The following is a 22040-nucleotide window of genomic DNA, read 5'->3' as shown; positions in this document are numbered from 1 at the left end:
CATTTGTGCTACTGAGAAAGACGAGCTTGGACACGTTGACAAGGGAAGTCAGAGTGGAAGACTGGCGATGGTTTTGCAATTCGCAGATCCTTTGTCCGCTGCGCTTTGCGTTCTTCGGGGTCGAAGGATAGAGATGAAAGAGTCCATTGATCAAACCTCCGGTAAAGTTCGCACTATAAGAAAATGAGCTCGACTGACAATATTAGACGTGGTAACTCGTTCTCGGTTCTACGGGATTCTGGCACTCCGCACCGGCGAGATTCGCCGTCCGACGAGATGACCAGGGGAAGTCAAACAAACTCCACCACAGTGGCGACGCGTCGGATCTGTCCCTGAGTGACCCTATTGGATTACGCGAACTTGACTGGAGCTTTCTGGAGCTACCCATGTCCATCGGCTTTGCGTTGAGCCCACGTCGGAGAAAATTTGATTCACCATTGGGAGTGGGAGCCAGTTTCATCTCCAACAGGTAGATTTCATTCGGATCATCTCGGCAACATTCTCGGGTATAACTTGGCGGACTTGACTTGGCCCTAACGCGTGGATTTCACTCATGTATGAGTCAAGGGGCTATCCAGCTCCTCGTCAAGCTCTGCCAATGCAACGGACCTAGAAAGCGACGTCACGCTGCGGCCCGGAAGGGATCGGAAGTGTCGAAGAGCGTTAAAGGCCATACAAAGATCCCCATCCAAACTCGTCCATTTTTTAGATTGCGACCGGAATCGGGACTGAGTTGCTTCGATGACCGCAACACCACATCGGTGGCCACCTGTCCAGCGCCGAAGTAGACCCAGGGTCAAGATCCGCCTAATAACGTTGTGGCCGTGCACCCTTGCCGTGGCAGCCGGGGAGTTCCGGATGACCAAGGGACTGCGGGCAGACCCTTGCTAAGTCGCAAAACCGGTTGATGAAAGCCCTTTGTTATTTGTCGATACCGACTACTCGCGCTGGGTTGGAAAGTGTTCGGAGAGAAAGACGTAGATATTATATCCCCTTGAGCTGTTAGTTGATACATGATAGCTTGACTGGCGAAAGTATTATTCCTCGTTTCCATAGGTCAGTCGGTTCAAAGCCGTCCTATTGATTCGGGGCCAGACAAGACTGTTCCTGCTAACCTAAATGCTTTTCCTGTGAAGGAGGAACCGCAGCAGTACTTCGTCTTTGGTCATTTGGTTATTTGTTCTCAGATGTCTTGGAAGCGCTATGAGACACAATGCACTATCGAGGGGAGCGCGCCTTGTAGACGTACCTCAAGCGCTTCTAGCTCGGTGGAGTACTCGTTCCGGTGTGATTACATGCGGTTTTCGTGTATGGCGTCGTAATCTCGGAGGTTAAGTTCACGAGATGAATCTGTCAATGATCAAGAGCTCTAAGTTCTCTCAGGAAAAACAACTCATACTGAAGTACTATCAGGCTGAGAACCTTGGCACAGGATCGAGAGCAATTTCCTATATAAGGTGTTAGTCTAGCAAGCTCTTATGAAAGTCGCAACAGCATTGCTTCTCCTCCCCAAGTCGTTTAATAAGAGAAATGTGGTAAACATGGCGCCTGTAATCTTTCGGACTGCTACATCAAACGCCTGTTAGCAGGAAACAATGGAGAGGCCCACGACAAAAGGACGATACTTTCGGTAAACCTTATTTCTGTCGGTCACCGTCCGCCGAAGTAACATTGGGAAATTGGCTTGGGAAAACTTGGGGCTAGTGAGCTTGACATAATCAAATTTTTTAGTCAAACTCTAATCGTCGGCGCTGTCGACGCTGCCAATGCCGTTGCTGTGGTCTCTAAGTTCCCGTATCTGATCTTGGCCTCACATCGTGCAACGCAGTCTTCCGTTACGTTGACGCCGACTTCAGTTCCCTTCGACTATTCGAAAGAGCCGTGTATGTCGAAATCGAGTCATGTAACTTTTACCTGTTTGGAATACCTGACTCACATGAGCATTTAATCATAAACCTCGACGCTCACTCAGTCGCTCGCTGGGGATGAGGGCTTCCGAAGGTTCGACGCATTGTAGCTCACTCTGCTACAAGGACACGTCGGCAGTCTTTGGGACGACGGCTCGCATAGGCTTTGGGGGAGACAACTGAGGGGTTATCGAGACCAGACTTTTATGTCCCTCTCTGAAGTCACTTCTTCCCTGGCGCTACAGTCTTATCCTTAATTAATGACTGCACCTGTCTGGAGGTGTAAGCTATGCAATCGAATCTTCTCCCACGAGCTACCCACATACAGGCAATCCCAATGCTACTTTGGTTCTAAAACTAATTTTATTTTATTTTTAGTTCAACCTGCCGTCGTCGTGTTTCTTCTTGCCAGCAGGCTGCCGTGCAAAGCGACGGCCTCGGGTGGCTGCCTGATATCTGTGATGCACGACAGATCACCCTGCACGTCTTGACAACACGAAGAAGAAAAGGTGCTTCGTTTTGAAACCATAGGTACCCTTCTAAAAAAGCTCAATAAGTGACAAGAAGCGCCGCATGTGGTTATAGTTGAGCATATATGTAGTTGCTGTTAAGTATTGGTAGAGCAATTGAACCGTTCTGGCACCGGCTTGCGAACTCGAGTCCAAAATGGTTATCATTGATAGCACCACCAAAAAGCTAATGACTCCAGTTACTTTCTAGATTGAGATCTTACAATAGAAGAAATGAGCATGATAGCATGCACGACATTCATTCATTGAGCATGAAATCAGATGTGCTTGTCTGAAAACCAGACTTCGGATGTCGCCGCCGACGGATCAGAAACCGAAAGTGGGGCTGATAATGTACCACCGTACTGATGGCGAGCCATCTTCGGCTCGCAGCCCTTTGACTCACCACCTCGATCACTCAAAGTCCCACTCAAAGTCCTCTTCTCTCAAACCTGTGCATATGTGCCAGATCAACAAGCAGGTCCGAATCCTCCAAACATCGGCCCAATTATTACTACATCATCATCTGACCAACGTCCGTAATCGCCTTTCAAGCAGTCATGGAAAACGAGCCCAGTGCAATTCCACCAACCCCGCACCCCCGACTAGGGTGGATTGGTTAGAATCCAGCTTTTGAGCCTAAGCCTGTTTGCTGACGAGTGTCATAGGTCTCGGATCAATGGGCCTTGGTATGGCAACCAACCTGCAGAAGCATCTTGTCAAACTCGACGCTCCACACCTGCAGTATCACAATAGAACAATGTCACGCGGCATTCCTCTGTCAGAGATCGGAGGGGTGGCGCGCCCTGATGTAAAAGATCTTGTGGACAATACGGATATAATCTTCATGTCCCTCAGCGATGATGCTGCTCTTGAAGCAACGTTGGATGCAATCCTCGACAACTCTGCACCACTCAACTTGACTGGCAAAATCATTGTGGATACCTCCACCGTCCATCCTCTGTCGTCCGCGAAATCAAGAGACCGTCTGGCAGACAGAAGTGCAAACCTTGTCGCAGCACCTGTTTTTGGCGCAAGCCCTGTGGCTGCAGAGGGAAAACTACTGTGGATCATCGCCGGACCTCATGATGCAGTGGAGAATATTAGCCCATTCATCGTCGGCGTCATGGGAAGGGGTATTATCCGGCTCGGCGAAGATGTGCAGCAGTCTGGTATAATGAAGACAGCTGGGTAAGTATAGTAATGTTCTTTCCGTAAGTTCAGCAATGAAGACTAGACTTACCTTTCATAGAAACTTTATGACAGCCGGGATGATGGAACTTGTTGCTGAAGCCCACGTGTTTGCCGAGAAGACTGGACTTGGTACGGAGGCGATGGAGAATCTTATCGAACAGCAGTACGGGCCATTGGCTCTCTCAATGTCAAGACGCATGACGTCAGGCGCTTACATGCCATCACAGGGCGAGAGACCCTGGTCGGATCTGACACTGGCTTTGAAAGACGTTGGCCATGGCATTGACTGTGCTGAGAGAGCTGGCGCCCGACTTGAAGTTGGTGAGGTCGTTTTCAAACATCTTTCAGAGGCGACAAGGTACTCGGACGGTGAAAGAAGGCCACTTGACTCCTCATCCATGTATGGGGTCTTAAGAATGGAGTCTGGGTTATCATTTGAAACTCAACTCGTCAAGACGAGAGATAGCTCTCGAGTATAGGTGATGCCCATTGTTGACACCGAACGTTTGGCCAGTTTAACTAGGGTTGACTTAATTTGAGAGGCCGTCTTGCATCTTGAATACAACACATCAGTTATTAGCATGATATACGTCAAGCCTAATTAAGGAATGTAGGGGTAGAGGCTTAATTCAGGCGATGTCGACTGAAGCGGTCTTCATAGCATTGCAAAAGCAGAGCAATTCCGATCGGCAAAACATTTACTCATCATTTTTTTTAGATAGGGGAAAGGCAGAGGAAACTTACCCAATTTCTCAGGAGGCTTATTTTGACATTCGATTGCAATATAGTTAGAGCATAAGAAGGGTACTGAGAGAATATATTATCACAGCGCGTTGCAAAAGAATCAACTGTATATTTTAGCCGATTTGATAAACTTTTGCTACCCCGAGTCCGTCCCAACATGCAGTTCTTATATAAGATTAGCTGGACCTGGGCAGCTTGTCTCCTCGATGTTTGAGTCTTCTCAACCATATTACCAAGGGATAGATGCTTGTTGCATATGTCTGCAGTCACAATGAATCATTCCCTCTCATAGCAAATGATCCCAATAAACTCCTTTGAAACGTGTTACAGAAATCCGGCTTGGAAGCTGAGGCGCTATGGAAAATATAACGTAAGCGACGATGAATCATTCTGACATCCTTGCCCAGGTGGAGATTATGTATCGGGATGAGTCCTTTCGGATGGAACGGCGAAGCACTGCCAAGGTCTGACAAGACCAAGTTAGTATGAATACCCGCAATCAATAGGTACATGCTGCGTTGCTGCGGAACATACTTCTTAGAACGCCTGCATCTTTCAAGGCAGAACAACAACAATAACAACAATAAAAGCAAACTATTGACAAATGTTAGACGATCGATGTGATGCTTTTGGTGTAGTGTGTTAATCAGATAATGCACTCAAGGGCCCTAGAGTCTAATAGTGGCTATTGTACCAGTCCCTCAAGGACTGCCAGTGGTGGTTAGCCTAGCATATGCCGCCCGTAGACTCCCGTTTCAGACCACCTCCCTAGATGGCTGAGCCTATTGGACCCATTCCATCTCATTATCTCTGTCTGCAGCAGCTATATAGACCTTCCATTCGACCATAAGCTTTCCAGTGGCAAGAACGGGATTCGGAATTGCCAGTCCACAAACCATCTACTCAACAGACTCGAGACGATTTCGCTGGCGGAAGCCCTCCAAGGCAAGACCAAATATTACTGGGACACACCAAAACGTGTTTTCTGCCTTGGAGATTATATTGGTGATAATCTTCCGTTATTCGGTTCTTTAGTCAGCCTCGATGCAACGCTTCGGGTAGACAATCCGCTCAGTTCTTTTGTGCCGGTATGCGATGGATGTGGCCAAATCTCCACCCGTCCTTACGGCAACACTGCATTTCTTTGCCTTCGCTTAATTTCGGACCGGAAGAACGCAGGAATACCGTACATCATCTGGTGCTTCTCGCTCCTCGGGATAGTTGTCTCTGAAACTGCTCGAGTTGCCGGCTGGGTCGTCTGCTACCGCGAGCGGTGGTTAAGGACAAACTCCTGTACTATTTAATAATAGATGAATCGATGGCAGATTTATCGGGAGACTGACCATGAGAGTGTTTAACCGGTGATGACTGCTAAGGTAAGACTATGGGAGGATTAGATGCCAATGGAGCCAGCCTGGGCCCGTTCAGTACGTTTGGTCCGTCTGGTGTCGGTTTGGGCGGATCGTGCGAGGCTCCTGCCATCATCCTGGCCTTTAGTTTATGCGAAGCTTTTTACGAGCTCGCAATCTTCTGCCCAGAAGAAAAACCGGCAAATAAGCCGAGAAAAGCTGCATCTCCAGTTGAAACAAATTCTAGACTGGGGAGGCTTATTTTGGAGCCAATAATAATGTGGCAAGAGTAACCCTGTAATATTATGCTGTTGATGACGAGTGCAATAGATTTGAAATAATTAGGGTTGTTTTATGGTTTGTAACCTTGCCGAGCTATCAGGCTTGTCATTCGATGGAAATGGCGTTCGTAAATTCTTTCCCAGGCCTTGCGCATTTGGCGTTCGACGAAATGCACTATCGTATGGCATTGGGCATCACTTGATATCATGAATAAGATGCAAAACCTACGTCATGAGGCTCTACATGGTTAATGATGGATTCAAATGACTTGCCGAGAATCCTGTTAGATGCAGCAATATCTCGCAACATGAGTTGAAGTTGACTCATAGGGAGAATGTTTGACTTTAATCTAAACAAGTTTGCTTTACAGATTTTCCAGAACCGTTTTTGATACGTAGAAAGACTAAAATCGGTTTCCTATTTGTTTATTTGTTGTGGCTATGGTTGTCAACGGCTCACTTCGTCAGCGGTCTAGTGCCTTTGGGTGGGATATTGACTATTACGATCCCCCCTAGCTTATGTGATAATTCATTTGCTACGGATGACGGGTGACATCAAATAAGTCGACTCGGCTTATTTTACAGATCAAAGAAGTATACTCGGTAATCATAATATTTTTAGTTTAAGTTGTTGTTCTAGCCTCCCATAAGCGGTCTAGTATAGTTCACCCTGGACAGAAAATTGTCATAGTACGTATAACCTAATATAGTAGCACCTCTGGCCTATGCTAGATCTTGATATATCAATACGGTACGAAATACCCCATAGCGTGGAACGACTGCTGGTCCAGACCTCACTTCAACCGTGGCAAGCAGAAGCATCAGCTATAACCCTGACAGTGATAGTTTTATTTGAACTACTACCAAAGTTATGAAAACCTTGCCGTTTGAGTCACGCTGGACTAATTAACGTTAGAAAAGCGACGATGGCTTCGATTCAACGAGCCTCCCACCAAGGTCGTGAAAACCTTGCAGCTTAGGCCACGCTGAACAGCGATGGCTTCAGTCCAAAGAACCTAACACTAAGGTTCTGAAAACCTTATGGCGTGAGTTGCTCTGAACGTCGATAGCTTTAGTCTATGTCTTTCAGAAACCTTGCGCAAAAGCTTGATGCGACTAGACGTGTACAAAAGCCCAATTGTAAACTGGGCTTTTGTCTTATGGCTTATGCTCAAACCTAAGTTAATAAACTCTAACAACTCTGTGTTAAAACCTCTAGATGACTTCAAGAACCACCGTCTCTAATCCGTAGAACCTGCCACAGTTTATAGACTATTACGCTCCAAGAGCGGTCTGTAGAGATGCTAAAAAAACAGGAATGTTGGCCTAGGACCTTGGCCTTAGGGCCATCGATAAAGACACGCCGTTCATCCTGCTGCTGAGCGAGCAAAGGCGTAAAGTGGCCATCTTTGGTCTGAAGCTCCTCATGAGGGACAAACCGGACATAAAGGTACGCGATAAGATCGATAACTTTTCTTTAATGAAGACAAATGCCATGGATCAGCTGGATAGATTTGCGAGCCCTGGCTACATGCAATAACTTTAAGACGTCATGAATGCGGCGGCGCAGGTCATCAAAGGGATGGATGAGTCCCACAAGAAGCTGGCGAAGATACGTAAATGGCGCGAGGTTGAGCTGTAACATGTCCAGAGCTTTCATTGACGGTAGCAGGACTGTGATAGCATTTGAGCCGGGTCGGCGGATTGGTTGCTGGCGGCGTTTCGGCCCGGGGACGTCACGGTCGATGTCAATTTCGGAGGCGGCTGGCGGGGCGGACGAGTCGGAAGTCGGAGTGTCTTGGCGGCGCGCCTGAGTGCAAGTTTGATTAGTTATACCATTGGCGGCCAAGGTAGAATGCTGGGGTCGTAGTTCAGAGTCTAAGTAATTGCTGTAGTCATGTAACGGAAGGCCATTGGCTGGTACGGCGCCGGGCCAAAATGAGAATCAATGCCAACAAAAGTTCCACAAACACGATACAAGGCCATAGGCCCAATCATAATATTAAGGACCTTTTCAGAACCATCTTAATCAGAGAATTCTGTCCTTAGGTCGAAACTCCTAAGAGGTAGCTTAGATTTGGATGTCAATTCAGTTCTTCACATGCATTTGTTATGATGGGACAGTGACACTTTCGGAAGAATCACAAATACAATTCGAGACTAAGCTAAGTTAAACGACAGTAGGTTGCGTTGCCCAGCGTATTTTCCAATCAATGATCTTTCCGATGACCAATGCTATCCGTATATGTCTGGACAATTTGAAAAGCGAATGATACTTGCGTACAACGATGAAGAACCCCAGGCCCTATTGTTTGAGATCTTGGTACAGCCTTGACTTGATCCAGGAACGAACTGTTCATTTGTGACGTCAGATCACCTGCTGCAAGTTCTTATAATCCATTGCCTTGATGAGAATAATATAGCACGGTCCCAACTTACAAATAGGTCAATTGCCACAGAATCAGTCGTGATCTGGCCGACCTGTAGGATCTATGGTTATGCTTTAGCCCTGTATACACCATGTAAATCTACCGTGCATATTACTCACCATCATCGTCGTCGTTAGAGTTCGACGGTGGTCTTGGGTTAGGATCAGGTGGGTTGGGATTAGGTTTGGGATTGTCAGGAGGCCTGGGATTGGTAGGAGGCTTGGGATTGTCGGGAGGCTTAGGGTTGGTAGGATCAGGCGGGTTAGGTGGATTAGGTGGGTCATTTCTTCTAATTTCCCGGGTCACTAGATAATCGTCAGTTGCGTCAATGTATTCTTGCTTGCAGACACCTACCGTCATCATGGTCGCTGTCGTCATCTGGCCGAGGAGGCGGTGGCCCTGGTAGGCGGTCACCGGGGCGTCGCGGCGGCGGCGGCGGCCCATCTGACAAAAAACTGTCAGCCTACCTGTGATGAACTAGAGGCCGTTTTCTCTTTGTCGTGCTTACCATCATCGTTATCGCCGTCATCTCGGATAGAAACAACACTGTAAGAAGCAAGGCTTTCACGTCGGTTCTTCGTCGGAAGCTTGTCTGACTTCGTAATGGCAGCTCCTGGAGGCACCACAAGGGCTGATCCCAAAGAATCCATAAGAAGCAGCCCAATGAGGGCATGTCTCCAAGCGATTCCAAGCATGTTGAGTTGGGGCCAATAGACAAGTGTAGTTGTGGCGAATTTGGGTTGAAAACAATTTCAATAATGGAATTGATGAATGCGATGATGTTTTCAAACAACATGTACAGGACTGGATATTCCAATGCCTTTATATGTTTCAAGAGTCAAAGTTGAGCCGGCGTAGCATTGCTGTTATTATGTGCTCGGCTATTCTCATTATGATCACCACTTTCTGGGTTATGGCCGGAAATAGAACAACGCATCCACCGATGTGCAGCCCTGAACACCGGACATGAAGTGAAGGTACACGAAATAAGCTTCTTCCACTTCCCAGTAAAAGACGTGGCAGGAACGGCAGCTTACGAATCAAATGGTAGATCAATCCTCGAGATTCTCGTGCTGAGTTACATCGCCCAGCTTAGCTAGCTAGTCTCCTCGGCAGCCTGCGGTATGCATAATGATCTTTACTATAGCGTTATACAAAAATCTTGCTTCAGATGTATTTGGTCAACATTGGACGATGCAACTGTGATGGCTGATACGGCATCCAGATATGGTCGGGAAACGATTCAAGCGTCATGGCTCCGGACAGGTGGTCTGCCGTATGTCAATCCAGAGTTTCTGTCGCGAGATTTCTCAAGGCGCATCGTGCTCGAACTTGTCTCAAAATCTCCAGTCAAGATTTCAGAGGTTTAGATTTTGTAGCAGTACTATCAGCGGCTTGACGCGGTTGCAACTGACCATCAGATCACATCCATGTAACGAAACGCAGGATTTTGAAATGCCGGCATCCTGGCACGGCGATAGAAACGTTGGTATGATGATAAGCTTAGTGTTGACAAAGACGGGAGAATCGTATCCACCGAGTCTCCCAAGACTTTGTGACCCGGCAAATGCTGAATAGTGGTACTCGAAGCCGGAAGATTCCACGCTGGGGTCCCGCTGAGGTTCCAAGTAGCAGTGGTGGATGCGGGGAATGGCTCGTAAACTCTATACGGACTGAACCAAATTGTCACAAACTGTATCTTGAGAAATTAACTCCTCGAAGATTATCCATATGAGGCTCGATGGCATCTTTTTGCCTATCTTCTTGCCGCTGAGCGTCTTTTGCTCATGATCATATTCGATAGCTTGCACCGTGGATTGGACCTTGCTGTTTTCATTCCAGCTCTTTTAGGTATAGAATAATAATCAACACAATGGTTTTTGGACTGCTATTTGACCTTGGCTAAAGCTCGATGCGACGACAAATCTCTGTTCCAACTAATATTGGTAACCAGCCTGAGACGTCTTATCCCTCAGCCTTCAACGTCACCATCGCCACAGAGAACATCTGAGCTGCAGATTCGGAAGTTTCATAAATCACTGCCCATGTTCCGTGAGGCGCAGCTTTCTTGGCCATCTTAGTCCAGCAAAAATCATTTCAATAAAGTTAAGGTTTGGTGGGGACGTTGACAGCTCGAACGGGAGCGCTGCATGAATAATGTCATCGTCCAAGAGACTTGGCTTACTGTCTGTCGACCTAAAAACACCAGTAACTTTGCATCAAACAACAACGAAAAGATCATGGATGACGTTTCTAGGGAAAATTTTTCTCGCCACGCGAAGTCTGGACTCGGACGAACAAAGATTTGCACCTTGGCGTAAGATCTGTTCATCGTCTCCACGTTAGCATGAGCGCAATGAAGAGTCCAAGCCATGCTGCCTCAGCTGAACCACTAGCAGGTCCAGATCGATTGAACCACCGACGACTGCGATAGCTTACATATGCTTTGCAAGGTGCATCAAGCCAAGGTTCTCGTATGCCACGGAGTGTCACCATCCATACTCATATCAACTGCCTTGTTCACTACAAGGATGATCTGTCGGAATCAGTAATTATCCTCCATGTTGGAAAACTTATTCATGGTACAAACGGTCATGAGATTCTATTGTTTCGTAAGGAACTTTTACTTTCATCTCTTATTTGGTCTGCCGCCAATGAATGACATGCTGTCTTTGCAACGTCACCTTAAGCATTCCATCTTAGGTTACACAGTGTTCCTCCGAAATCTCAGAATTGACAATTGTTGTGATTACAGACTTAAGCTCCATTATTTTTGAATGGCTTCTCTGATAGTGCACGCTCTTACTAATAAATCTTAAAGTGCAGCCGGCTTTTTTTCTGTATGAACGATGTACCTTGACGAATCTCACACGGCCAGTCGGACCCTACCCCATGGAACTTCAATCTAAAGGTTCGCACGGCTAAGAGCCCCTGAGTGTCTCATCGAGCGACAGTAGGATTACAGCAAAACGTGCCGAATAGTACCAATAAAATTTAATCATCCTGTTTCTTTTCAACTGCAAATCATCGGATTTCGACAGTTGGCCTGAAGATGAAGTTAGGGTACGTGGACAAACCCTACTGTGCTATGAGTTTAGGGCCCAGAAACGGAGTTTTTCGTATGCCTTACAACGTACACAGTTTCACTTTCCGTTCATCGTTAATTTTGATGATGAGTGTCTAAAATTTTGCAGAAGAATGCTTCTGGTTAGCAAAATGCTAGTCAGATTATAGAATTTCTCCATGCAATTGATTGCGATCTGACACAGTGTTCTTGCTGGGGAAACCACAACAAGTGTTCGGGTTCCAGAAAATTTGTCGTGAGACCGAAACTGGACACAGTAGACGGCGAGAAATCGTGGAGCAGTGGTATTAAACTTGGCTGGAGCTGTCAAGGCTAGAAATGTTCGAAAGTTGGGCCAAGCTAGGTGAAATAAGCGAAAGAAAACGGTTTATTAAATTCAATCCAGGAAGGATCGGAGTAATGCAAAGCGTTGAAGGTCCTCGAGTTCCTAGTCTTCTGGATTTCGATGTCCATTCTACCCTGCTTTCCACGATTGAGAAGAGTCCCATACATCCTAGACATCCCACACATTCGTCCATATTCAGTGCCATATACGATAAGAGCTGCATTGCTGACCTCAAAGTACGGCACCCTCGACATCTGGCCAGCAGTCCCCGATCTTTCCATCATCTTGGACGCTCAGAACCACGCTCCCCTCCCCACGGAGAGGATTCCCGTCCCAGACCACAAAGTCACCCGCATATTTCTTTATGGCCGATGCATTAGTCTCCTGAGTTGATCGCTCTAATCCGAGAATCTGTTCAAAGTTCGTTGAAACCAGTTTGATCGCCTCCTTTTCCGTTAACTTGGCGAATTTAGCTACCCACTGCGCCTCTTGGGCCAACCCATGGACCTTGGAATCGCCCCGGACCGCGAGCGCAATCGGAACACCGGCGTCAATCAGAACCTGCGCGGGACTAGGAGAGAGCGGAGGGCCGGCGAAGATATGCCTTTTCTCCCACTTGTCTGGCGCACCGCGATTGCCGGTGAGGATGACGGAAATTTTTGCTTCGCTGAGCTCCTTAGCAACCTAGTTTTCATCAGTTCAACGATATGTTATTGAAATGAGTCAAAATAACATACTAATGGTGCAGCATGGCCACCGAAAATGACAAGGTTCACGGAGGGGAAGTCCCGTTTGAGGAGGATGACTTGGGAAATATCATCCTGCTTTTGTCAGCTTGCGTACTTCATGCCGACAACACAACAAACAAAGCCCACCTCGTTAACAGTATATACTACGACGGGAAGGGAACCATTCGTAGCCTGCGAAAATGCGTCGCCGGGATTTGCAGGCGAATCTTGGCCTGTCTCGAGGACCTGACGCAGACGTTCGATTCCAGACGACACAGTCGGCGTATCGTCACCTTGCACGGGCATATTAGTATCTCCCATAATGAAACACATCCACAGCTCACTGACCTTTCCCTTCTTGGCCCACAGCAAAGTGAAGAGCGACCTCATCTTTCCAGATACCACCTCCCAGTATCGTCGAGTTTTCGTTTGTCCGTAATCCCACACTCACGCCCTGAATCACCCCTCCCGCAAAAGTTGGCGCCGTGATCACTTTAGTGACGCCCCCGACCCTTGCTCGACCGAATCCTCTCCCACCGAAATGGATGCCATACTTGGCGAAGTGCAGATCTTTTTGCTGGTTCAGAGCATTTCCATTGCGGCCAGGGGATCCATCGCCTGTGGATGACTCTGAAGGAATGTCGATGATGCCGATGTTGTTGCCGAATGCAACGAGGCCAGGTGTGACGTAGCCATCGTTCAAGTCAATTCGAAGGACTTTCTCATGTTTCTGAGACGGCAGGCACTTGGCCTTGGGTCCAAGACACGTTATATCTCCATTGAACACCGTCATGGCAAGGCCAGCCTCTCCCTCAGAATCCGTGTTGAAGTCGGCAGAAGGACTCTCAAGCAGAAAGCCCTTTATACCAGTGAATACAATTCGCGATTCAGCAGCTAAAGCTTCGCTGCAGACTAGCTGCTTCTGGTCCTGATCAATCCAAGGACGAGACTTCGGCAAAACTAGGTCGGTCTCTTTGGTTGGGTTCTTGAGAATTTTGAGAGAAGCTGTGGGCTCTAGTATCTCTCTACCGTCTATAAATACCTGGACAGTCGTTGCGCCAACTGAGAGCGGGTGGGAGTCCCAGATAGCAAGATCAGCATCGTACCCAGGCCGGACGAAGCCAATGCGATGATCCTGGTAAATGGATCTAGCGGCAATAGAAGTTACAGACTGAAGGGCCTTATCACTCGACAACCCAAAAGAATGAGAGACAGCAGCTTGGTAAACTAGGTATTTGGCATTGTTGCTTTCACCGGTGTGGTCCTTTGAAGCACATGTCAACATAATGATCACGGATCTTTCACTTTGGACAGCACCTGCAACGTACCGATTTCAACACTACGCGAAGGCTATGATCGTCCAGGATCTTGGGGCCGCGCAGATTGGCACCATAAGCCTCGTGCTTGAACAATGAGTTCTCGGCAAAGGTAGCAATAGTGATGTTTCTGAAGGATGTCAGTAGTTTCCTTGCACCGGATCAGATTGCTATACTCTTCCTGTTGTTTGAGAAATTCGGGAACCTGCCACGCCTCGAGAGCATGATGGAAAGCTTGCGGATGAATTTCAAACTCATGTAGAATATCCAGCATTCGCTCAAAGTCCTCAGGCTCGTAGCAATGGATGTTGACGTTGAACTTGCCCCTCAACAGAGCAACGGTGGGCTCGAGCTCCAAATCCACCGGCAACTCTCCGGAGTCTGCAATGAAACGGAAGATTCGGCTATCTTTGAAGAAACTGCCGGCGTCAATATCATCAGCACTTCGACACCACGCATCTTGCTTATTCTTGAGTTTCCTAGCCCGATCCAGATGCTCTCTGAGAAGCCAAGCATTACCAAGGCGGGTATGCCCGTATATGTGCTTCGGGTTTTCGCCGCAAGCCATCTTCAAGTAGCGTTGCCGACTCTCTTTCGGCAAGCCATGCTCAAGGAGTAGTTCCTCGACGATTGGCTCACCATTCTCCCCAGCTAGGGGCAGATTTTTCACTAAGTATGCCTGGCCACCGACTATGTTCCCAGAGCCTGGAAGGTTAAGCGAAGACGTAACCCCGCCGGAAGCAATGATCTTGATTGCTGGATCATACGGTTTGAATCCATCAATGGCGCGCACAAAAGGGGTGATGGGGCCCAAGCCAGGCTTTTCGTTCACATCCATGTTGGCAGAAACTGAGGAGAATGGTAGTTCCAAGTGATGGGAGTGAATGTCGACGAGGCCCGGAGTGACAAACCGCCCATTTGCATCGTAAACCACGACATTCCCGGGAAATAAGGACTGGGATTGGGCCTCGGACACTGATTTTATCATTCCCTTTTCGAAAAAAATATCGACGGCCTCGGAAAGTATCGTCTCTCCGTCAAAAAGAGTTGCGTTGCGAATGACAATCGGATGCTCTTGTCCAGACTTTGAGTTCCATCTCGGGTTTGACCGATTCTCGGGTGGCGACCTCTGCACCGCAAGGTCAAGGGCATACTCGCTGCATTGGCGCAGTCCTCTTCGAAACAGATCTTGCTGGTATGTTGTCGGTGCCCTAGTAGCACTCTTGAAACATGATAGAAAGATGACTAGAGCGACGATTCCCACGAGAGTAACAAGATGCCCTCGACGCTTGCGAATTGCGAAGCGTCGGCTAGGTAGCTGATATTGGTAAGGAGGAGGGCTCACTTCAAAGGCCTCGCCATCTTTGTATCTCATTTTGCAGTATGAAAGACAATTTGTTTAGATTCAAAGGTCGAGATTGAATGTGCTACAAAACGGCGAATAATTTTTTTGCCTCGGTCTGTCGATGTTTAATCTAAGTCATTACGAGCTGGCACGGCTGTTTGAGGGGTCCTATCACGTCTTGTGCTATAGCCGCTAATTCTCCCGACTTCGCAGTGGTTGGGCCACGTCTTGGCGGTTGTTTATTTCCAGAGACGTCAACATGGGTGTTAAGCACGTCAGCCGAGCATGGCCCACATAGATTTGGAACACAATGCTGACATTATCATCACGGACTTTGAGCTTTGACATTCCGCGGATTGTGGCTGCTGGGCAAAGTAAGTACTGACCGATCAGACATCTTACGTAGCTCCAGTGACAACTCGGACGAAATAAGAACCCACTATAATTACCCTTGTTGTTTAGAAGGCTATACAAATTCGTGGGCGGGTGTGCTAGCAGCAGCATCAGTCACAACCTTGAAGGATTGTTGGTTTATGGTCTGACATCCCAGCGATGGCTTCAATGGAACCTATCAAGGGCGCACCGAAGGAAGAAAGGACGAAGGTTTATCTGATTTAGTTATCATCCATAGTCTTTCTGAAGCTCCCCGCGCATACAAGCCAGCCTAAGAAGTCAGAAATAGCATTTCCCAGAATAACCAGCGACTTCTGCACGCCTTCATGTATATGTTAGCATTTCCCCAATAGTGACGGTAATAACCGACGTGACCATGGCAATCGTTGCGGTCTACTTCCGATATCCGTGATCCCTTTCTGTGGGAGTAAAGTCGGTCTTGTGCCGACATTAAAACTACCACAGTACGGGACAATGCTTTGCTTCGGCTAGCCCAGTACTTGAACGCTTCAGAGCTCAGACAATTCTAATTGCCTGTCAAGGCGCTTGTCCAGCTTTGTTATCTGCACCGCAACCGCCATTCTCCATCCCGATGACGCGACTGACAGACCCGCCCACTTCCCATTCTCCCGTCCCACCATAATCTAGTAGTCAGTTACGCAGCCGGCCAGGTAGGACGAATCTAGCTTTTCGCTACGTAAGGTACGGGGCCAGTCGGAGCAGATAATCATGAGGCCAGCTACAGGGCGAAGAAGAAATCCGAAAGCGAGGGGCCAGACACTGCTTCTAATCCTACTGGCAGATGATGCAAACGCGTACTCAGTAACGCCATTGGCTAATTCTTGTCTGGATTAAGAAGCTTTAGCAAATTGTTTGATAAGCTTGCAACACCATCTGGGCTACTCCGGTAAACCCGGCTTGAGAGTCTGAATTCGACTGTCATTCCCGGAATCTTCCCCAATCATACGATGGCGCCCCTTCAATGTCTTCCGAGCCATCTCCACATTAACACCGACTTACTATCGCACGTACATGGATATTGTTCGTCAGCAGAACCCGCCAGTTGAGGCGGACGACCCTCGCCAAGCTGGCGTAATTACCCAGAACGTAGCAGAGAGTAGGTGGCCGTTTACCAACTCGGGAAAACATCAGCGCGATGTGCGCCGTGCAATTCTTGACGCCACCAGCTCTCTACAGCCCCGGATGTACATCGGTTTTACTCTTTCAAAAGTTACAATTTGTATGTAGTGAGACGCAAATAAGAATGGACATCCCCAGTGTGGTTTCGAAGTGGACGCTGTCTTCATACTAGCTGCCTTTTGTCCGTATAGCAAGGGGGTCTTCTCCGTACGTTGAGAGATTTGCCTGATTTCTGTTGCCATTTTGCTTGGCAGTTAACTATCATGGGTGCCCTGAATCAGAAGAAAGGCGATATTATCGACATCATTACCCCTACCGATGTGAGTCTACAGGTTAGCCTTCAACAAGTTATCTCTACTATCTACATAACCCATAACATCATAGCAGAGGGAAAGCGTCGATGAGAAATTGTCCATTGAAGAAGTTGCAAGGTAAGACATCGAACACTTCGAGTTCTTGGCGGTGGTCATTGACTCGACAAAGACAACTTAACGCAACTCCTAAAGAAGTGCTCGAGGCTAGACAACATTCTAATACAATCTCCCTCAAAGAGGCCAAGGAGGCATGTAACCGCTCCCAATCAAATTCAAAGCTCTAACAGATTTCCATAGTCCGCTGAAAGACTTATTCACCAACACGGCCTCGATCCTAACTTCCCCGCTGGTGCCCTCGAGCGTCTTAAGGAGTTCCTCTCCAATGCCGATATCTTCGCCAACCCAGACTCGCACACTCACGAGATCTCTGAAGCCAAGATCGAAGTCTCCCTCTTGACAATCAACAGCCCCTACGCCGAGGTTCGCGCCGTAGTTGATTCGCATGACGACGTAAACCTTCCCGTGAGCACGATTCGCGCCTGGACTATTGGCCTATTTTTCGTTGTCTTCATTGCGTTCATCAATCAACTTTTCAGTGTACGCCAGCCATCGATATCTCTCCGTGCTGAGGTGGTCCAGTTGTTAGCGTATCCTGTTGGAAAAGCCGCGGAGAGATGGCTTCCCGATATCGGGTTTACGTTGTTCGGAGTCAGACATAGTCTTAACCCTGGACCGTTCAACAAAAAGGAGCATATGCTTATCTCGATTATGGCGAGTGTTGGGAAGACGTTACCGAGTTCTAGATACATTAGTAAGTTGTCTTACGCTGATAAGCAATACCATGACAATTTTGCTGATTTGTCGTGTTAGTCTTTACCCAGTGGATGGATCGGTACTTCGGTCAAAAATATGCCAAGTCATTCAGCTATCAAATTCTGCTGGCCCTATCAACTAACCTGATGGGCTTTGGTTTGGCTGGTATTTGCAGAAGATTTCTAGTGTACCCATCTTTCTGTCTGTGGCCGGCCTCGCTGGCCACAATTGCACTGAACAGCTCTCTCCATAACGGTAAGTCGGCCATCGCAACATCTGGGCGCAAACCAGAACTAACAAATGCTTGCAGAGGCAAACCATCCAGTTCCTGGACCCTTCAAGAAAATATACAACATGTCCAGATACCGTTTCTTCTTGGCCGCATTTGCCGCCATGTTTGTCTGGTTCTGGTTCCCCGACTACATCTTTGGTGCCCTTTCACTATTCAACTGGCTGGCGTGGATCGCACCCAACAACTTTACTCTGACCGCCATCACTGGAGTCAAGAAGGGCCTGGGCTTCAACCCTCTGCCCACTTTCGACTGGAACGTTGCAACTCACGTAGTACAGCCTCTTGTAGTTCCTTTCCGCGTCACGCTCAATACCTTTGTTGGCGTCTTCTTGGGTGGCATCACGATCATCGGGCTCTACTGGACTAATGCATACAACACCGCGTATCTTCCCATCAACTCAAATCTGATGTACAACCACTTTGGTGGCTCGTATAACGTCTCCAAGGTCCTTGACAGCCGTGGGTGGCTTGATGAGGCCAAGTACCAAGCTTACTCACCTGTCTACCTAGCTGCTAGTAGCATTACCATGTACTACTACTTCTTTGCTGTTTACGCGGCTACAGTTTCGTATGCGATTCTGTTTCACCGACATGATATTGCTCTTGGGTTCCGGAGTTTGAAGCGCAGCTTCAAGAAGGAAGCCTCGAACGACTTCAAAGATGTCCACACGAGGATGATGTCCAATTACCCCGAAGGTATGATCACATCACATACCACGTTACGTCTTCAAATGCATTAACATTGTCTAGTACCCGAATGGTGGTATCTCATTCTCAATGTGGCTGCCATCGCTTTTGGTGTAGCTGCCGTTGCTGCATGGCCAACCGAGGTAAGTGGTGCTGTTACCCTCGAGTAGGAGGTAGGCAGGTTGTAATGAGATTATGCAGACTAGCGTCGGTGTCGTTTTTTTCGGTATCGCCCTCGCCCTTGTCTTTGTCATTCCGACTGGTATCATCTTCGCTACCACTGGAATGGAGGTCGAGTTCAAGTAAAGACCCCTGATCAATTCGTCAAGGAAGGGCTTTGCTGATCTATGAAGCGTTCTCGCCGAGTTTATTGGGGGTGCTTGGGAGCCTGGCAATGCTCTCGCTATGAACTTCTTCAAGTGCTTCGGGTAAGCGCAAATAGCCGATTCTACATTCAACTTAGTCTCAATACGCAACTGACTTGCGCCTAGCTATGTCACAACGGCTCACGCACTCGACTTTGCCAACGACCTTAAGCTGGCGCACTATCTCAAGATTCCTCAGCGCCACACCTTTGCCGCTCAGGTTGTGGCCGTCTTCGTTTCGGCATTCGTATGCACTGGCGTCATGAACTTCCAGATCGAGAACATCCCTGATCTCTGCTCCACGTAAGTGTTACCTGAAATATACTCGAAAGATGTCAACTTCTAACAAAATTCGTCCGCCTCTAGGAACCAGAAAGACCGGTTCACTTGCCCTGGAGTAAACACTTACTTTACAGCTGCTGTGCTGTTCGGGAGCCTGGGTGCACGCAAGGTTTTCGGCTCAGGCGGTATCTACACCGCGCTGTTGTCGGCATTCCCCGTTGGCTTTGCTGTACCGTTCATCTTCTACTACTTTCAGAGAAAGTTCCCTAGAACACATTGGTTCTCGAAGATCCATCCCGTCATGATCCTCAGTGGTGGTATCAGCTGGTCTCCCGTAAGTTCTTAACCCATGTTGACAAGATGTCATCATTCCAGTGCTGACTAAACTCTTAGTACAACATTGCTTACATGTGGCCTGCTGTTCTTCCTGGTTGGTTGAGCATGGTGTACTTTCGGCAGCGCTACCTCGCCTTTTGGTCCAAATACAACTACGTCTTGTCAGCGGCGTTTTCGACAGGTATTGCCATTGCCGGTGTCATCATCTTCTTTGCCGTCAGTTTTCACGGGTTTGAGATACACTGGTGGGGCAACGACTCAGAAAGCGGATGCGAAGCCACGACCTGCACACGTCTAGAGTTGCCCAAAGGCGAGTACTTCGGACCACGGATTGGAACTTACGCAGCCTGAAGTCGGTCAGAGCGTTGTGACAATACCTGATCGCGTTTCATTAAGTGCACATGAAAAAGGTACTCAAATCATACTTTGCTGAGGGGAACGATCGGGTTCCGAGTGTGCCCGGTCTTGGAGCCACTCATGGGAGGTTGTTGAAATTATCAGGAAATACTCTATCTCCCCTAAAGTAACTCTGCTCGTATAAGGACTGACTATCGGATGCCTCAAAGGGGTCTATTCCATAGTGTTTGGACGAATGGTGGACACGTCATAATGAAACAATGATGTGCATAGGCGTTCTTTATTTATTCTTGCTCAGTTTCTGTCACTTCTGCTCAACACTGAGCACCTCGTGGCTCAGTCGTCGTAAGATCTGTCAAGCCGTGATACATATGCCGACACAGCGTTTTGACTCGGTGAGGCTCACCGAAACTTAGTTGTCGAGCGAGATTAGACTTTGACCCGAGCCAGCTCCCAGAAAAGGGGCAATGAAACTATAGTGGCAACAACCAATCAGCACGGACCATCGCTAACCGATCAACAGCCACCTGGAACAATAGTGTTGTGCGTCAAAGCTGCCTCGATGTCAGCCCCTCTTCTCCCGATTCACGACTCCATATCCTCTGCCTTGTGTACAAAAGATCAGGTCTAGGTGTCGCCCAGCTCCACCCCCAATTCTGCCGGCAGGACGAATGGCGTCCGTCTCCCGCGTTATACCGCCACTGCCGTCCATCGCTCTAGCGCCTGCAGTTGATATCGATTCCACCCTTAGAGTTTACGGCAATGAGTAGTGGCCGAACCCCACCCGGTTACTCCGGAACGAAGAGTCGCTCTCCTGCGCAGGTGAAGAAGGGTTGTTCAACCTGCAAGTAAGTTCGATGTATTTTCACTCTTGCTGAGGAACCCAGACGCGGGGAACTTACCTGACCATCATTCAGAGCCCGAAGAGTGAAGTGTGACGAGACTAGACCATCATGTCGGCGATGCACCGTCATGGGCAAGGTGTGCGGTGGTTATTCGGACGGCGGTAAGACCCGCTTTGCGGGCCGCAGGTCCCCGTTGGCCTCGCCGCCGATTCCCCCCATAGCACGCTGCAATACGCATGCCGGTCTTGCCGAGCTGAGCTATCCGGAAAAGCGTCACTTCGAGTGGTTCGTCCGTGAGACATCCAGAACATTGCCCGGAGTGTTCAATTCGCCGTTTTGGATAGACCTTGTCCTCCAAGCAAGCTCAGCAGAGCCAGCCATGCTTTACGCTGTGCTCGCTCTGGGAGCGGTCCATGAGAGGGAGATTGAGATCATGGAACCATGCAACGTCAACGAACGGAAGCCGCAGCCCTCGGATATCACGGAACGTATCCGCTTGCAGTACTACAACAAATCCATTTCACTTCTTCAGTCGCACTTACTTAGGCCAGATACCGAGTCTATACGTGTTGTCCTTATTGTTTGTACGGCATTCCTGTGCTTGGAGCTCATGCAAAAACGGTACAAGACCGGCTTCCTCCATTTCGGGCATAGTTTTCAGTTGCTGGGCAGTTTGCTTAGAAGCACGGCATCGGCATCGGTGACAGATCCGGCCGACGACTGGTTTGCTGAAGAACTTCCCCGGCTTGATTTACAGGCAGCCCTCCTCACGAATCAGTTCTACTTGGGAGGTGGTTCTAAAACGCCCTCAATCTGGCGTTCGATGCCTCAAGCATTCCAGACAACCCGCGATGCAAGTCATAGTCTGGATGGTCTACTATTTAGAGCCTACCAGCTTCAAAAGGAAGGAAGCGTGACAAGCTTAGCGGAAGACGCGGCCGACATATTCGAGCTTCTTGCTACACAACAAACTCTGCGGAATGATCTGGAGGTATGGCTTCAAT

General features: G+C 48.3%; 5 protein-coding genes across 5 annotated transcripts; 2 read left to right on the top strand and 3 right to left on the bottom strand.

The window, feature by feature from the left end:
* Positions 1–3263: 3263 nt before the first annotated feature.
* On the top strand, positions 3264–4089 carry ColSpa_06393 (putative oxidoreductase YfjR; the record flags this gene model as incomplete). Its single annotated transcript, XM_049272605.1, has 2 exons — positions 3264–3607; positions 3669–4089. The coding sequence occupies 2 exons, from the start codon at positions 3264–3266 to the stop codon at positions 4087–4089; spliced, it is 765 nt and encodes a 254-aa protein (XP_049128562.1).
* A 4435-nt stretch (positions 4090–8524) lies between these two features.
* ColSpa_06392 (uncharacterized protein) lies at positions 8525–8942 on the bottom strand (the record flags this gene model as incomplete). Its single annotated transcript, XM_049272604.1, has 2 exons — positions 8525–8857; positions 8922–8942. The coding sequence occupies 2 exons, from the start codon at positions 8940–8942 to the stop codon at positions 8525–8527; spliced, it is 354 nt and encodes a 117-aa protein (XP_049128561.1).
* Positions 8943–12054: 3112 nt separating this feature from the next.
* ColSpa_06391 (uncharacterized protein) lies at positions 12055–12857 on the bottom strand (the record flags this gene model as incomplete). Its single annotated transcript, XM_049272603.1, has 3 exons — positions 12055–12507; positions 12561–12644; positions 12690–12857. The coding sequence occupies 3 exons, from the start codon at positions 12855–12857 to the stop codon at positions 12055–12057; spliced, it is 705 nt and encodes a 234-aa protein (XP_049128560.1).
* A 34-nt stretch (positions 12858–12891) lies between these two features.
* ColSpa_06390 (uncharacterized protein) lies at positions 12892–14705 on the bottom strand (the record flags this gene model as incomplete). The annotated part of the gene is made up of 3 exons (XM_049272602.1): positions 12892–13815; positions 13880–13997; positions 14026–14705. The coding sequence occupies 3 exons, from the start codon at positions 14703–14705 to the stop codon at positions 12892–12894; spliced, it is 1722 nt and encodes a 573-aa protein (XP_049128559.1).
* Positions 14706–17008: 2303 nt separating this feature from the next.
* ColSpa_06389 (oligopeptide transporter 2) lies at positions 17009–20185 on the top strand (the record flags this gene model as incomplete). The annotated part of the gene is made up of 10 exons (XM_049272601.1): positions 17009–17065; positions 17357–17870; positions 17930–18127; positions 18183–18860; positions 18915–18994; positions 19053–19153; positions 19205–19279; positions 19343–19519; positions 19583–19832; positions 19892–20185. 10 exons carry the CDS (start codon positions 17009–17011, stop codon positions 20183–20185), a joined length of 2424 nt encoding a protein of 807 aa, XP_049128558.1.
* Between the last annotated feature and the right edge of the window lie 1855 nt (positions 20186–22040).

This window comes from Colletotrichum spaethianum, assembly GCF_022836535.1.
Source record: "Colletotrichum spaethianum MAFF 239500 DNA, contig15, whole genome shotgun sequence".
Classification (NCBI taxonomy): domain Eukaryota; kingdom Fungi; phylum Ascomycota; class Sordariomycetes; order Glomerellales; family Glomerellaceae; genus Colletotrichum; species Colletotrichum spaethianum.
The sequence above is the reverse complement of the archived record's forward strand: the minus strand, read 5'-3'. Positions and strand labels throughout refer to the sequence as shown.